We start from the raw sequence: 15,866 nt of genomic DNA on the forward strand, positions 1-15,866 counted from the left end.
AAATTCACACAGAATCACAGAATGGCTGAGGTTGGAAGGGACCTCTGGAGGCCATCTGGTCCAACCCCACTGCTCAAGCAGGGACACCCAGAGCAGGTTACCCAGGAGCATGGCTTTTGAAGATTTCCAAGGAGGAAGAATCCACAATTTCTTTGGGCAGCCTGTTCCAGTGCTCTCTGTCACCTGTTCAGTAAAGAAGTGCTTCCTGATGCTCAGACAGAATCTCTTGTGCTCCAGTTTTGTTTCTAGTGCCTCTTGTTCTGGTACTGGGCATCACTGAAAGGAGCAGGGCTCCACCCTTTTTGCACCCTCTCTTTAGGTCAATTGAAATTGCCAATCTGATCTTAGTTTCACAGATAATTAGCGTTTAGCTGGGCTTCTCTGTCCCTCTTCATTTTGATCGACTAAAGCGTTCAATAAAGACACACTACAGTGGTGTATTTGAGAATCCCCTGTTAACCTTTCTCCAGTGAATCATGTAAGATATTTTATATGCAGTTTTTGAAAACCTTCAGTAAATATTCATAATCATAATGTCCTGACTGAATTGAGCAAACACACTCCATGTTCAGTTCCATGTCGGAGCTATCTTCATCCTCCTATACTCAAATTATTTAACTAATCTTCCATCATTCTGCATTTTTTTAGCAAGTTAATACTTACAGTCAAGAGGTACATCCAATGCAGAAATCATTTGGCACAGAAAGAAAAACAGCGAAGCCTTGCTTGCAGATATGCTCTTCTTTTTCATCATGATTTTAGGCTGTGTTAAGTCACGCTTGAAGAATGAAGTCCAACTTCATCAGATTAGGTAGCTTGGAACAGTTATGTAAATACAGACAAGAAACCTGGTAGATAAAATAATAACAACATGTAGAGTTATGGAGAGTTGAATGATTTTATGGAGAGTTGAATGATTTTATGTTAGTTAACATGAAATACCATCAGTCTACTTATTATACCCATGGATCCTGGCTACACCATGTGCTCTACTGAAATCCAAGCAGACATCCAGAAGTTCCTAGGACACCTAGATCAGAATACTTGCAGGAACTCCTAAGGAAGATAGCGAACGCTGATACCTTTGTTGAGTAGCAATAAAATGTCTTTTCTAAGAAGGATAAATCTTCAGCCCCAGTTAAAAAACAGCACATTCTAAAGATAATAGTGACCTGAAATAGATTTTGGTAGATTAAAACTCTGAATGCCCACCTCGTTTCTCTTTCTAATACCCTGAATAAGTCTTTGAAGGAGTTATTTTAGGTGACTACTCTAATGAAAACATCTCTGGCCACAGATTTGCTAAGTAAACTGTGAGATCTAAGTTAGACAACTTAGTTCTCCCCTTTTTGAACTGTTTCTGAGACAGCTATAGACTGAATACAGAGGACTTTATGGATTGCCATGCTGAGGTGCTGGCTTATATACTATATAGGAACCTAGGCTCCTACCCCTGGATTTCTGATTCCAGCCAAAATAGGTAATATAAAAATACTTGTCATATCTAGCATGAATGACAAAATCTAATTAACTATGAGCACATTATGAAACTCTCTTCTTTCCTATGTGAGGAGGTGGCAGAAATGAAAATCCAGGGAAATCTTTTTTGAAATGGACTAAGTCTTCCTCCTCAACCAAGCATGAACGACCATATTAAACCAAGGCAGAAGAATGATTCTTATTTCCTTCTTACTTTCACTGCATTCAGTACCATGTTCTAACTTAGAAGAACGTTGAAGGATTGAAAACTAGCTGCTGGTGAGCACCATCATCATCGGTGACCTACAAAGAGCTGTAAGAATACAGCCTTAGAAATCCAAATGTTGCTTACCTAACAGCAGTAATTGGACATCAACTGAGAAAGCACTTTTCATATGCCAGACTGACCAGAAAGTTCACAGCGATCAGCAAGAACTTATCTTGAAGAGAGCATTTCCCAAGCTATGCATATAAATGGAAACCACAATGCTATCAAGTCTACAAGAAGCAAAAGTTGCAGAGAAGCAGCTGCCTGACAAATACTAATGCAATTCCTGAAGCTGATTTATTGATTCCTGAAGTTACTTAAACCAGTCTATGCAAAGAATTTGCCCTAATCTTCAGTTTACAGAAAAAAAGAAAAAAAAAAGGTGTCTGATTTGCTGCCATAAATGGGCTTTCTCGTTGTATGGTCTTCTGATCAGAGACTGGAATGGGAAAACAAAACTGAGGTGTAGAGTTCAACCTCTGCTGACCTAGCACATCAAACTCTCTGATTCTTACTGTCACACCAGGGTTTGTTTTGAGATCAAAACATCCCAGCAGGTTAAACTCCTAGACCCACATTGCTCCCTTAAGCTCTCGGGAACTGCTGACTAGGGTGCCATGTGAGAGGGCAAATTGCTTGTTCACATTCAAAGCTATCTACACTATGGCACACCGTAACAAAACAACTAAGCGTTTGTCATGGCTGATGGAGTGATAAGAAAACTCATCGGAAGCAAGAACAACTAAGCTCTAGCCCTTGCATAATTATTTATACAAACTGGAACTGCATGAGCAGAGAAGATGGTCAGCCTAACCCCAAACTACCTGGTAAATGGTTTAGCACCCTAAAATGCTGGAGCTTTTTACTGGGGTAAGGAAGAAACACTTCTGCCATCCCATTTTTTTGGCACAAAAGCTATCTGGTGGGTGTCCTCTGTTCCCTCTGCAGTCAGTAAGCTGAAGAAAGGCTTCTCTTGAGAATGATGCAGAGCACTCCAGGACGTTCCCTGCACTGAAGTGCTCTCCAGAAGAGCTGACTTCATCCCATTGACTACAGCTGTCTGCTTTTCTTTGGCTAGGTTTTCACAAACTGCCCTCCTGATCTTTATGTGACCACTTCATTACCTCACTGCAAGTTCAGCTCTGAACTATGCATCTGTATTTACAAGCTGCTCTCTGTGTACAAGGTGTTTGACCCGGGATTTAGAGGACACTCTTTGTGCTGCTTGACAAGTGGACCAAGACTTTTACTGTTTCTTCTCCGAGCAAAATGTCAGTTCTCTTTAAGAAACTCTGAGAACCTGATTATTCACTTCAATGTCTTGTTCTTTCATTGTGTAAATTGACTACTGCAGTAATTTGAGAGTATTTTAGAATTAGCTGCATTCCCTTTGAACAAGTGCAAATGAATACGCAAACTCTGGTGAATTGGGCATGTGCAATTAAAATTATTGTGAAAATAATACCCTTGAGAAAATGCCTCACCATGTCCACCGCAGCTATTGCAACATTCCAGTAAGGCACCTCCTGAGTCCACTGCTGCGATGCCTGGGCGTGATTCAGGATTCAGCAGGCGGGAATTACAAAGCTGAGCCCGCACACCGCCTTGTCATTCTGCACAGAGGCAACGTGCCCGGATGATTTGTGATAGAACATATTCAACTGAGAATGATTTTAGGTTCGTCAGCACAACTGCACACTCTCGTTGAACGTATTCCTGATTACATCTGACATAATTCAGTATGAATGCAACAGCTGCTGACTGGAACTAAACGCTGTTTTGACATAATATTATCTGATACAAAGTACGGCCAGACTTCTAAATGCAGATCAATGTAAATGCTTCAATTTCAAAACCTGAAATATTTATACACCAGACTACATTTTCCTCAAGCTACTTTACCTAATAATTTTCATAAAACTCAGATATTTTGTCTTTCCTTTTTCACAGGAAAACACACAGATTTTGACAGCTCATATGGGATTGTATTCACTGATTTGTACAAAATAAGATTCCCTGTGCTGACATACCTCTTACGTACATAAAATATCAGTTATGCCTCCTATGCTTCACGCTGAGATGCTCATTGTTAGTAAAAACATGGACTACAAATTGAAGCCAACATGGTGTAGCCAACAGGAGTCAAGGTAAATATGAATACATAAGCAAAGTATAATATTTCATCACAAAGTGTAATATCAGATCTCAAAGGGACAGCTTTTTATGTATTAGAAAGGAGCTGGCATCAAGTAAGAGACATTTAATTCCCCAACACCCCCCTTTGAAAAAAAAAAAAAAAATAAAAAGGACATGATTGCTTTTCAAGGAGGGGCTACAGAAAGACAATGACTGGGAGCATGGAAGCACCCACGAGCCCGAGGTAGAACATTTGGCAGCAGCACAAAACACAGCTTGGTGCCAGTGACCTCTTTGCTGTGACTCACACGTCTGGACACTTTTGATCAGAAAAAAAAGGACAGAATGACAAAAACTGATGCTCTGAAAACACTGAAGGAGCTAGGAAAAACAGCACTCATATGGAAGGGAGGCAGAATCTCAGTCTTCTTTTCATACTGTAAATGAAATTGGCTGGGAACCTTCTTAGTTTAAGAGCAAATGAGATGTCACAGCTTACATCCCTTCCCCTTCAAAGGAAGCCCCCATACCACCTACACCATGGCAGCAGTCACTGAACCATGCAATGCCCTGAATCACACCCAGGCACCGGCTGGCAGAGTGCAATGGTTGGCTCGTGTCAAAATCTGCCCAAGAGAGTGGTAACAACTGAACAGTGCATGATCATGAAATGCACACAGTATGCTGCACTTTACAACAGTATACTGCTACTAAGTAGCGCTAATTACTAATTAGGATAATAATACAGACACACTCTCGGTGGACATCTTAAAGTTTAATCAATTAAGGCACAGCTGACAGAGGGCACATCCTTCTCCTGTAGCTCCAACAGGGGTGGAACATACTTACATTGTGTTTCACAAGAGCACGCTGCATCCTTGATTTCCTCGTAACTGCAGCCACAATATCCTTCAAGAGGATGTAAGAGTGTATTTACTGAAATTCCACCTAGTGCAATTAATGCATTTTTATGCATAACATTGATCTACAGAGTTTTGATACAACTGATTGTGCATTTTTCTATTAAATTAGATTATACTAAAACACAAAGATCTGTATGAATGTCATTTCCTCTGCTTCATTGGTCTAACACCTGTATTTTTTCTCACAGAGAGTATACAGCAAAAATAAAGAGTTTTCAAGGGAAACAGTTTCAAGGCCACCTAATATAAAGCTCTATAGAAACATGAACAGCAATTTCAAATTAGGTAAATGGATTTAATGATTTGTACATAAAAAACGTGTTGATAATATGCACATTTTATTTAGATAATATTTTTAATGGAAAAAAGCACAAAGAAGTGACTGCTTTTGATAACTGCAATTCCCTCACCAAATTCCTACCTTTGTAGGGCTTATGTATCTTATACAATTATGTTACCAGTGAAGTAACAACAATATGACTTAAAATTTTAGAGAAAACTAATTTCAAATTTCTAGCTAGATTTCTTAAACTACCCACTGTATGATGCATAGCTCTGGGGTGACAGAATACAGGAGTACACATAAAAAATTACAAAACTTTCTACAATACACCAAATTAGAAACACAACTTTGTTTTCCTCCAAAATAACCATTTTTCACAGTCTAATGTAGATACACCATTTAAAGTCATCAAGGAATATTAAATTATCTTACCTGACCTCCTGTTCACCAAGCTTATGCCCGTTATTTCCCCTGCTGCTTCACCTTCCCTTTCTCCTCCACCTCCCAGTTCTCCTCCAGGCTACTTAAAATAGCTCTTGAGAATTCTGAATATCCTTGGGATGTTCAAACCAACATGTTCCTATTGCTATGCCTCCTGAATGCATTTCAGGTTTTAAACAACTATTTAAGAATACCACCCCGAGATCTGCCCCAGTGCTGAATAATTATGAGTGGCAGGGAGTGTGGGACGGTATGGGCAGGCACCCAGGACAGTGGGCACCTCCAGTGTTTTGAAACTTTACCCCTGAACAAGTGCAGAATCCCCAAAAACTAGTAAAATGCTCAGTTAAACCACAACACTGAAGCTTCCTTCTTCTTACATGGATTGTTGGCATCTAACAGTATTTAAAAACAAAAATCTGTCTCACTCAGTCATCTCAATCTGTCTTAATGATTGCCTTGTCTTCAGGGTTATTGCTGTTCTGCCAAACTTCAGACCACCTGCTAATTTCAAAGCGTAAAATTACAGCTGATAGAATCAGCAGAGAAAATGTTACATGTGATTGGCCTTTGCATTGCTCCTCATGAGAACACTACAGGAAAGCCACTTAGTCATTGATGCTTCTTTATTGACAATCATATATTAAGACCTGCTAGCCAGTTTGCTGTTCATTCAAGTCTGGTCTGTTTCATTATACAGTTCAATTTCTGTGTTTAATAATCAGTTTCGTATCACAGTAAGTGAATGCTTTTCCAAGTCTATTACATTGATAGCATTGTCTTATCAGACTTGTAGTTTTATCAAATATTAAAAGATTAAAATCAAGTTTTCATCAATTATTTGTTTTACAAGCCCTACTTTCCATAAGACTATGTTGAGTAGAATTAATTTCACTCACGGCCTTTAATTCCCTATCAGCTGAATCCTCAATCAGCTTTTTCCATATGTTCACTGTGATTTATTTCAGGCTATATTTACCCCGCTCAATCTGCTTGTCTACTCTGAATCTGGGCATAACACCAGCTTTCTTCCAGTCTCAAGGAATGCATTAAAAATTAAAACCTGTGAACTAGAGATCTCCTCCACTATCTCTTTCAGAATTCAGAGGCAGACCCACCACACTGATTAAAAATACCTATCTCCAATACTTACTGTTTAATAACCATTAATGGCTGTTAGTGACTATGAGAGTTCTCCATCCTAACATGATGTGTGTTTTTTCTTCAAAGTTATTATGTTGCTTGTAATAGTTTAAATTAACAGTAAAAGAAGAAAATGTTTGTGAAGTAGCTCACAACACAGTGCTATTTCTGTTTCTTTTCTTAAGACTCGTTCCTATAAAAATAAACCTAGTATTTGCCTGCTTATGTCTCCCATGGCAATAGCCAACACATCTGCCATTCAAACAGAAGCTCTTTCACACAAGTACCAGAGCTGATTAGGCACCCACACAGCCCTAGCACAACAGGATCCAATTGCCTCTAGGGGAACTGCAGCACCAGCTGCTGAGCCAGCACCACACCAGCTCCATTTTCCATCCATTTTGCATTGCCACTGAGCTGTGCTTGCTCCATGTGGGCTGAGGCTCTCCCAGCTGACACAGCCTCGCACGAGGTTCAGTCCTCCAGCCCAGGCAGGGCTGAACAGGGTCTAGAGTTTAGGAAAAGGCAATTCCTCTGCTTTGATCTGTTCTACATTTTTACAAGGCATAGGCCATTTAGATCTTGATTTACTTGTTGGTTTGGGTTGCTTATTATTATTATTGTTGTTATTATTATCATTATCTTCTTCTATCCAAGTACTTCTCCCTTTTTCTTCTTTAATATTATTCTTTAATATTATTATTCCCCAAACACTACAGCATTTTATAGCTGCTAACTGCATCTCACTGGGAAACCACTGTGATGCACTGGGATGTGATAAGCACTGGGATACAGCTAGAAGAGCAAGGATGTAGATCGTTACAAGTTCAGCTCAGCAAAGTCTTGTTTCATGTGTCTGCTCTAGAAATGCAAGTGCCACATCCTAGAAGTGCCCACAAATGCAGAGTGAAAAAAAACACTAAGCACAAAGTTCAGATTTCTGAGTAAGGGCTGCAGGTAAGCATGTAAAATCAGTTACGATCCTTGGCCTCTAATCTTGTCTTGAAAGCAGCCACTCAGATTTTATTTATTTATTTATATTTTTTTAAGTGGAGCAGGGCAGAGCTGTCCTTTTACAGTTGTCTTGTGTATTCCCTGAGGACCTATGCTGGATTTGGCCCTTGCGAGGATTTAAACAGAGGAGCATTTGCTTTCTAGATCCTGCTCTGATTAAATTATAAACTGCTTTGACTGGGGCGATTACATACATGACAGAGCCACAGATACTTCTCTAACAGGGAGGTAAACTTAGTAAGTCCTGTAAGTTTAGAAGCCTTCAGAGACAAATCAGCAGCTGAATGGCATTTTTGGAGTGTAAATTTAACCTCAGACAACTCATTTTTGCTTGGGAGCTTTCTAGTGTCCTAAATCCTCTACTGGATTCTTTTTCATCTTCCTTTTTACCTCCTCATTTACAACAGAAAATGGAACAGAGCATAAAAATCATGTCTGAATGACATTTATTTCAGTAGTCCTTTAGAGTCATTATAGACTGCGCAAACATGCTTAATCTCTTCTCCATGTATGCATACTTTGCTCTTTCAAGAACTTGGTTAAAGAGCTTGAATTGAGTTCAGCTTTGCAAATCTGCTGAAGGCTGTGGGAATACACTGGAGCGAGTGAAAACGTAAGTCGCAGAGTTTTAGAAAAAGCATAGTTTAGCTTGAAGCGCCTCACTAGACATGGTGATTAAGGAGAGTAAAGAATTCAGCTTGATTATTAAATTTCCCAGTCAGTTACAAATCATTCAGAGTGAGTGCAAGAAAACAAATTAAGAAAACCCATTTTTACAGCCACCTGGATGTTAAAAACAGGTACCCACATGATAGTGTGAGGACAGCTCTTCGGACCATGCTTTAACATCTTTAAAGATACAAATGACCTAATTTTGTTCCTTAAATCCACTCTCAGAGGGTCTAATTCAGACTGAATTTCAGCCAGACAAGGCATCCAAGTAGCTCATGTCTCTCCCTCTGAAAGTTTTGCAACAGAGGAAAGAAATGCTTGTGAGAAAAATGTCAATGAATCATCAGACTGCTGTTATAGTAATACTGTACTGTGCAACCAGAAGAGGAAGGAAAACTGCAGAGCGGGCAAAAGGAAAATGCACCATCATCCTGAGCAAAGGCTCTGAACTCAGTGTCTATAGTGCGTTCCTTGTAAATATGCAAAAGGGATGCTCAGCTGAAATGCTCCCTGAAATGTTAATTTCTTTGCCCAGGAGATATGATGAAGGGTTTCTTTTCTTTTTTTTTTTTTTTTTTTTTTTTTTTTAAACCCAGGAGAAGCCAGAGCAGGGGCTTCGAAGAGCTTGCTGATGAGAAGCTAACACATGCTGTATTGCTCTGCTTAATTACCTTGTTTACATCCCCACAGCTCACCTCAAAAGCACTATCTGTCTAGAAGCGTTCCTGCAATCCTGGAGATATTCCTGTGAAAAGCTTACTGTGCAAAAGAGCAGAATCTGATTCAAAGATAGGGAAACTCCTCCCCCTGGGAAGTAGAGCAGAAACCACTAATATTAGCGTGAAATGCCAGAATAGTTCTGCTAGGGAGGAGGTCACTCGAAGCAGGGACAGTGCCAGAAACTGAGGACTAAAGGCATTCTGTCAGATCTAAAACCCTAACAAGTACACGAACAAAGAAGGGTAAACAGCGTGGAGGGAACAAACTGTTCAAGCTCCAACCAGCTCCCTGGGTAGATTTTTGGGAGATGGGGGTTGGGAACTACCCGCCTATACGTCATATCTATTGAACAGGCAAAAGTTAGCACTTTTGCTGTTTCCATTTTAATTAGCTCTATTGAAGGAGTTACAACGACATCTGTTAGCTTGGAATCTCTGCACAGCATTAGAAACCAAAATGAATATTTTACCACGAGCTCAGATCCAAACACTTCAAAGCTTTACAAATACGCCTGCCTTTCTCTTGGAAAACGCTGGTAACATTCGCGGTGATGATAGCTGCATGGATCAGGTCTGTCCCTGCTCTACCCAGCACTCATTCATGCTGCTGCTCTTCCCAGCAGAAAGACATGAGGCCTGAACAAAGCAAGCAACTCCCCGAAATGCGCAGATATTGCCAGCGTTGTCCACATCTCACACGCAGGTCCCTATGCTCAGGTGTGACACCATGAATCATATACGCAAGGATCATATACGCACTTCGACCATAGCAATGGTCAAAGAAAACTAGCCAATTTTACAATTTTCGGACAATTTACAATTTTACAATTTACACAGAGAGGCAGGGACGGTCACCACCAAAGGGACAAACTCCTCCTTGCTACACGGCCAGGATGTCTTCCATTCATAACAGGGCACACCCAGGCCCAGATGCATTGTCTTGTCTGAAAATATTAACAGTAATGTCAGTCCTCCGTTAGGTGGCAGATTGGCCCAGAGAGAGGCCGGGCTGCTCTGAGCTTGGAGCTGGGGGGAGAGGAGGGTGAAGGAGCGGGACAGGCAACTGGCAGCAAAACACAGCAGTGGGATTGGGGATGGCAAATAATAGCATGGTCTGTGGCTTGCTAGGAGGAGAGGAAGGCAAGAAGGAACAGAAAGATACATAATTTTAAAGGCACTAAGGTTGAAACTCTGTGTTAAAGCTTTATACATAGGGTCAGATGTAGATAAATAGATGTAGGTAAATCAATTTCATATTTCATACGAAAACCACAGAAGAATTCTAAGTGAAAAAAACAGTCTTGCTGTAATTACAGAATATTGAAAAGCACCAGCACCTGGAGGCTTCAGACAAGTCGTGGATCCCCCCGGATCCATCACAAGGCAAATGCCAGGACATCTGTGTAGTACAGAGAGAGATGGGAGCACAGGACTGCATCAAAGGGACTCTTCCAAAGCCCTGCCCTTTGACTCGGAAACACAAATTATGGGTATCCTCCTCATCATGCTGCTTTTATTTCAGTCAACACTACGGCCAGCCTGACATACAAGTGAAGGTTTTGAGTTCAGGGCAGGAGAAGCGCCTTGGATGAAATGATGGGAAACAAAGATGAAATTGAGGATGAGCCAGCATTTCACCTGCTGTTATTTCCAGCTGGTGTCAACTGTTGACAACTACCAAGTCTACTCCTTTCATTCGTATTTCTTTATCCAAATACACAAATGGATAGACCCGATGTTATTTCATGTCAGTGGGACAACTTGGAATAACAGATACAATGTACTAAAATTAATGGTTTTTAGGATTAACCCCACATTTTGCTGGTGGTATTCAATCTGATCTGCCCCTGGTTTCATCTGAACTGGGCCTGAATAAAACTCTCAGGATTTGTTCTATAATCTTTACTGCAGCTGATTCTCTTCTCTAGACGTGTTCTTGTATCTGCATTATCAAAGACATTAAAAAAAAAAAAAAAGTAATTCCAAAATATGAATGAAGGACTTATTTTTATGTGTTTCATGTTTATGTAAACGTGGAAAATTTCTCTGCTATTACAAAGGTAAAGGATTAATATGGCTTTTTAATTTAATGTATTTTTGATTTTAATGTATCAAAAATAAAACCCTGCAGCTTAATTGTCACAATAAATCTTCCACTTCTAATAGAGTTTTTAAAACACCATTATAAAACTGAAAGCTTCTAAATGAGAAGTGCTAACCTACATCCCCATGCTGGTGCCCTTTCATTTAAAATGTATTTTATATGTTAAAAATATTTTCGATTTGCTATTTACAAGAATCAGGGAAGGCACTTAACACCACTGAAATAACACAATTTTAGGTGCAGTTTAACAAAGCAGCAATAGGACAAAACTAATAACTAGAGCCTGAGTGAGCTATTATATACAAATCATTAATTCAAACCTTTAGGGTAAAAAAAGCTCATTATTCACCGAGAAGTTAATCCGGTTTGTTGCCTAACTCAGAAATAGCTTTCCTCGCATTTTTAATGCGTGTACGCTATTCATTAATGAAACAAAAAAACTTACCCAAGACTTCATATCTATTATGTAAGTACACATTACACTTTGATGTAAAAATTTACAATGTTCAGAGGTTCATTTGAATTTCACATTCACATTACCACTGAGGAGATAAAAGAAATTTCTTTTATAATGCCATGTTTACTACTGTTTCCTTTGGCTTGTTACAACTAATTTATCCTTTAAATCAAGATCTCAAATTCAAACAACACACACTGCAAGAATAGTAATATTTTTAATTTCATTTAAATCAAGTTCACTGATCAAAATCACTGTCACATCAATGACTGAGGCAAGACTATTTTTCCATTCAATGCATTCTTTCAAATTCTCTGTTTTTCTGTTACACTAATACTAAGGACAAACAGTATCATTCCACAAAATTAAAAATAAATACTGAATTAAAGAAAGAAAGATTCTTCAAGGTAAAAATAGCACTGCAAGAAGAAAACACATTATGAAATCCCAAAATCACTACCAAAAAAAATCTGAAATTCAGTTGATAGTACTGCAAATGTACGTTATTACAAAAAGTAAACTCTTGTATTTGTAATCCATACTTTTCACTGTTAATAGTAGGTAAATTGATGTGTATTATTTTTTCCACATTAGAGGATGAATATATTTAATCAATGAAAAATAAAATAGCTAGTTAACATATCTACATGTATAAAATCTACATAAATCAATGAGGCATCAAAAGAAACATCTGTGTTTTCTGACAGAAAACACATTTATCTATGCGCAGAAACAAGGCAGCATGATTTTAGCACACAACAAAATTCTTATTCTCAGGAAAACACAAAGTTTTATAAATATGCATCCATTTTATTTCTACTTTTTTTTTTTTCTTAAGACAGGTTATTTGCTAAGTTTCTAGATGTGCATAGAAAATGAAAACCAGCTTTCTCTCTATTAATATGGGCACACTCCATAGTAATTTCTCATAGCACAATTATTAAAAAATATTTAAACAAATTCTGCCAGCTCTTATTTTTGCACAGTTGTAACACCTAATGTGTATTTTTCACTGAAAAATGGACAAAATAGGAACGTTTCAGATGGATAAACTTCAAGAAACTATAAACAGGAAAACAAGACATTTAAAAAGTGAAAATACATAATTTTCCTAATTAGCTTTGATTACATCAATTGTCTGTGCTTTATAGCTTTTATAAATTATCTGAGTCTGTGAGGGAATTTTCAGTCAGCGCAATTATAGTTAGAATAACAGTATATCAAGGCAGCTTGTCAGTCAGACCCCTCTCATGGCACATTTTGAAATTTTGATCTTTCAAAGAAAATACAAAGAACTGCTCACCCGCCTCTCAAGTAACACCTGCAGGTGATACAGCTGTATTAGCATAATACTGTCCTGGATTTCAACATGTAAAGAATACAAAATTGCTATAAATCAACATTAAAGGCTAAAATGATTTTCTCAGCCATGCTAATTTATATTGGGAGAGATGCTGTTGTCCACAGATTTTTAATTTTACATTAAATTGCCTTACTGCTTATACACCAGAGAAACCATAATATAACTAAGACCAGAAAGTATTCTTTAATCTTCAATATAAAATTAAATTTTGCTGGTTTTTCAATTTATCCAGAGACTTAGCACCACTTAAAACAGTGCTTTGTTCCATTCATTTTAATCAAATGTTATTTTAATTGGGTCTGCAAGGACATGTAGGAACTACTGCACCGTTGGGAGGAATCTAAGTTTTGATCTCCTGTTCTTAAATCTCTCACATCAGCCTGGGTTTTATTCTCACCTTTAACTTCCCTTCAGGCGTTATTCCCTAGGGTTCTACGACTCCAACTCCCAGTTCAGATTTGCTCAGAAGAATATCGTGTCAATCTCGGAGCAAGCCTTGTGGAAAGCAGAACTCGTAGGGACTTTTGTAGTTTTTGTACGGTCTGTGGGAAAGAGTTAAAGACTTACACGGGGCTCTTGGGAAACACTTCACACGGCAGATGGATGGGGCAAGAGGAAGGCAACCCTACTCAGCATGTAGTTTCATGATGTTTACGAGGGTTGCAGTTGTGCACACCCACCACAAGATCAGAGTATCTCCTTACGAAAAGAAGCAACAAATCAAGGCAGGACCTGAAGACAAACAGTTGGGAACGTATGTCTTGTCTCCCTCTCCCAGCCTGATCTCTCCTAAGCTCCTTTTCTTCTCAAAGGCAGACAGATGCTGCCTTTTCTTTCTTCCTGAAGGCTGTAAGCTAGTTCAGGACACCACCAGACTGGAGGAAGAGCAGTTTGCCATGCTGCTGAGGGAGTAGCCCTCTACAAAGAATGGTCCTGGGAAATAAAGTCCATCAAGGAACAAATCAATCAGACTTTAAATGAGAACACTCTATACCCCATATGGAGGCAAAGGCTTTGAGATATGGCTTTTCTCAGTAATAAAATACTAAATTAATAATAAAATACCCTCTTAAAGAGGGATGTTTCAACAGCTGAGACAAGCTGATAATAGCTAGTGATTCCTCTAGGAGCACTCCTCTCACAATCTGTATTCCTTTCTTCTTTTGTAGTACATTGACTCAGGCTGTTTCACGACAAAGATTTGGTAGTTCACCATTTTCTATCCTAAACCACATGATAAATTAGTTTATAATTATTCTACAATTAAGTTGGGTTCAATTTGTCCAGAGAACATGTAGACTGAAACTAATAGATTCGTTCATCATCAGAGTAAAATTTGAAGCAGAAAATGAACTTACATCTCTAAGTGAATGAAAACAATGTCTTTAATATCAATACATTAAAATATTAAAAGAAATTGAGGTTGTGTTTGGTTTGTTGTTTGCTGTTGTTTTCTTTTTCTTTTTTCCTTAGCTTCTGTGTAATTGTCTTCTAATTTGAGGTCCTGAAACAGACTTCTCACGCTGTTTTAGATGGAATTGGATCAAGCTCATGGAAGGGGTTATGTAAGGGGTTATGTCAAGTTGGTTCCTGTAGAGCATTCACTGGACACAATGACAAAACCCTTGCAGCCAGAAGGAAAAAGCATAGAACAGGCATCAGCATGCTTTATGCTTTTTCCTTCTTCCAGAAGGAAAAAAGCATAAAACAGGCATCAACATGTTTAGGGCACATCAACAGGGCATAGGAATACTTTTCTTACAACCCTAAATAGCAGAAAAGGAAAAGAGTTTGTGTCTCTGTTAAGATGCACATCTTAAGGCTTTTTAGTGCATCATAGGGGATCTCTGAATTCACTCATCCCATTTTTAACTTCATAGCTGGATCTATAACAGCAGCTTGATGCTGTGGAAAGGGATTGTCTGGAAGCACCCCCTACAAAACTGTAGAGACGGTAAAGATGAAGTAAGACCTTTTCTCATTCTCCTTTAATCTTGATAGTGGGTTCCCAGCATTAGGCTGGGTCCAATAAATTATGTGTGTTTCGACACATAATGCTTGCTGCTGGGTAGCTGCCATGCAAGATAATAAAATTTCTGCTTAATTGAACCACATTCCCGTCTTCTTTAACAGCTTAAACTCTTGGCTGTTTTTAATACTGCAAGATATATTCACATGAGTATAGGCTGGGAAAAGTGTGATATACCTGTTGTTTAATACCAAAACCAGTATTTCCAGACATAAAGCCAACAGTTGGCATGACTGAGACACTCAGAACTTCAAACATACGCTTTCTCACATGTTTAATCAGAGAAAGTTTACCTAAGTCACTGCGCTGGTTTAGCAGAGATATTGAATGTCATGGGGAAAACAGAAAGAGGAAGAAAAGACTCAAAGATTTAAAAATGAAAGAATAATAGTTTCAATATTGTTTAAAATTGAACAAATTCTAATGTATTTAGGTCAAGACACCTGTACCAAAAAAAGCATCTAATGAAATCTCAGTGAAGAAAACAAATACAATTAAACCTAAAATAACTTTATCACGGAGCAGAAATGAAGTTGCCCATACAATTCCCTTTGCTACTATAAAAGCATTATGGGCCAGAATAAGGGCTAGTTTCTGCCAGCAACTGAATCTGCAGTTTCCTGATCATCAAAGTACATCACTTCAACGAGGGTACATTTCAGTACTCTGTCTTCCACATATTCTATGCACTTGCAGGTATGAAAAGGGACGTTCACGTACACTAGAACAACTACTTCCTTAAAAGCCACCCTCCTCTGCTTTGCTGCATTAGAGTTGGCTAATCTCCACAAAATAAAACAGAAACTGGGGGGAAGAGAGAGGGGACATTAGGGCT

At 38.7% G+C, this 15,866-nt stretch overlaps 1 protein-coding gene across 41 annotated transcripts in view; it reads right to left on the bottom strand.

Annotated features, from left to right (window-relative positions):
- Window positions 1-15,866, bottom strand: part of NRCAM (neuronal cell adhesion molecule) — a 150,834-nt gene that overhangs the window by 67,261 nt on the left and 67,707 nt on the right. For 25 of the 41 annotated variants that reach the window (XM_068669445.1, XM_068669442.1, XM_068669438.1 and 22 more), the window contains one exon: window positions 664-848. In XM_068669445.1, coding sequence (XP_068525546.1) covers window positions 664-754 — 91 coding nt within the window. In that variant the 5' untranslated portion in view covers window positions 755-848. Of the gene's footprint in view, window positions 1-663; window positions 849-13,399; window positions 13,545-15,866 lie in introns of those variants that run through there. The other 16 variants (XM_068669452.1, XM_068669456.1, XM_068669450.1 and 13 more) reach the window with 3 other exon arrangements.

Source organism: Anas acuta, chromosome 1 (assembly GCF_963932015.1).
Source record: "Anas acuta chromosome 1, bAnaAcu1.1, whole genome shotgun sequence".
Taxonomy (NCBI): Eukaryota; Metazoa; Chordata; class Aves; order Anseriformes; family Anatidae; genus Anas; species Anas acuta.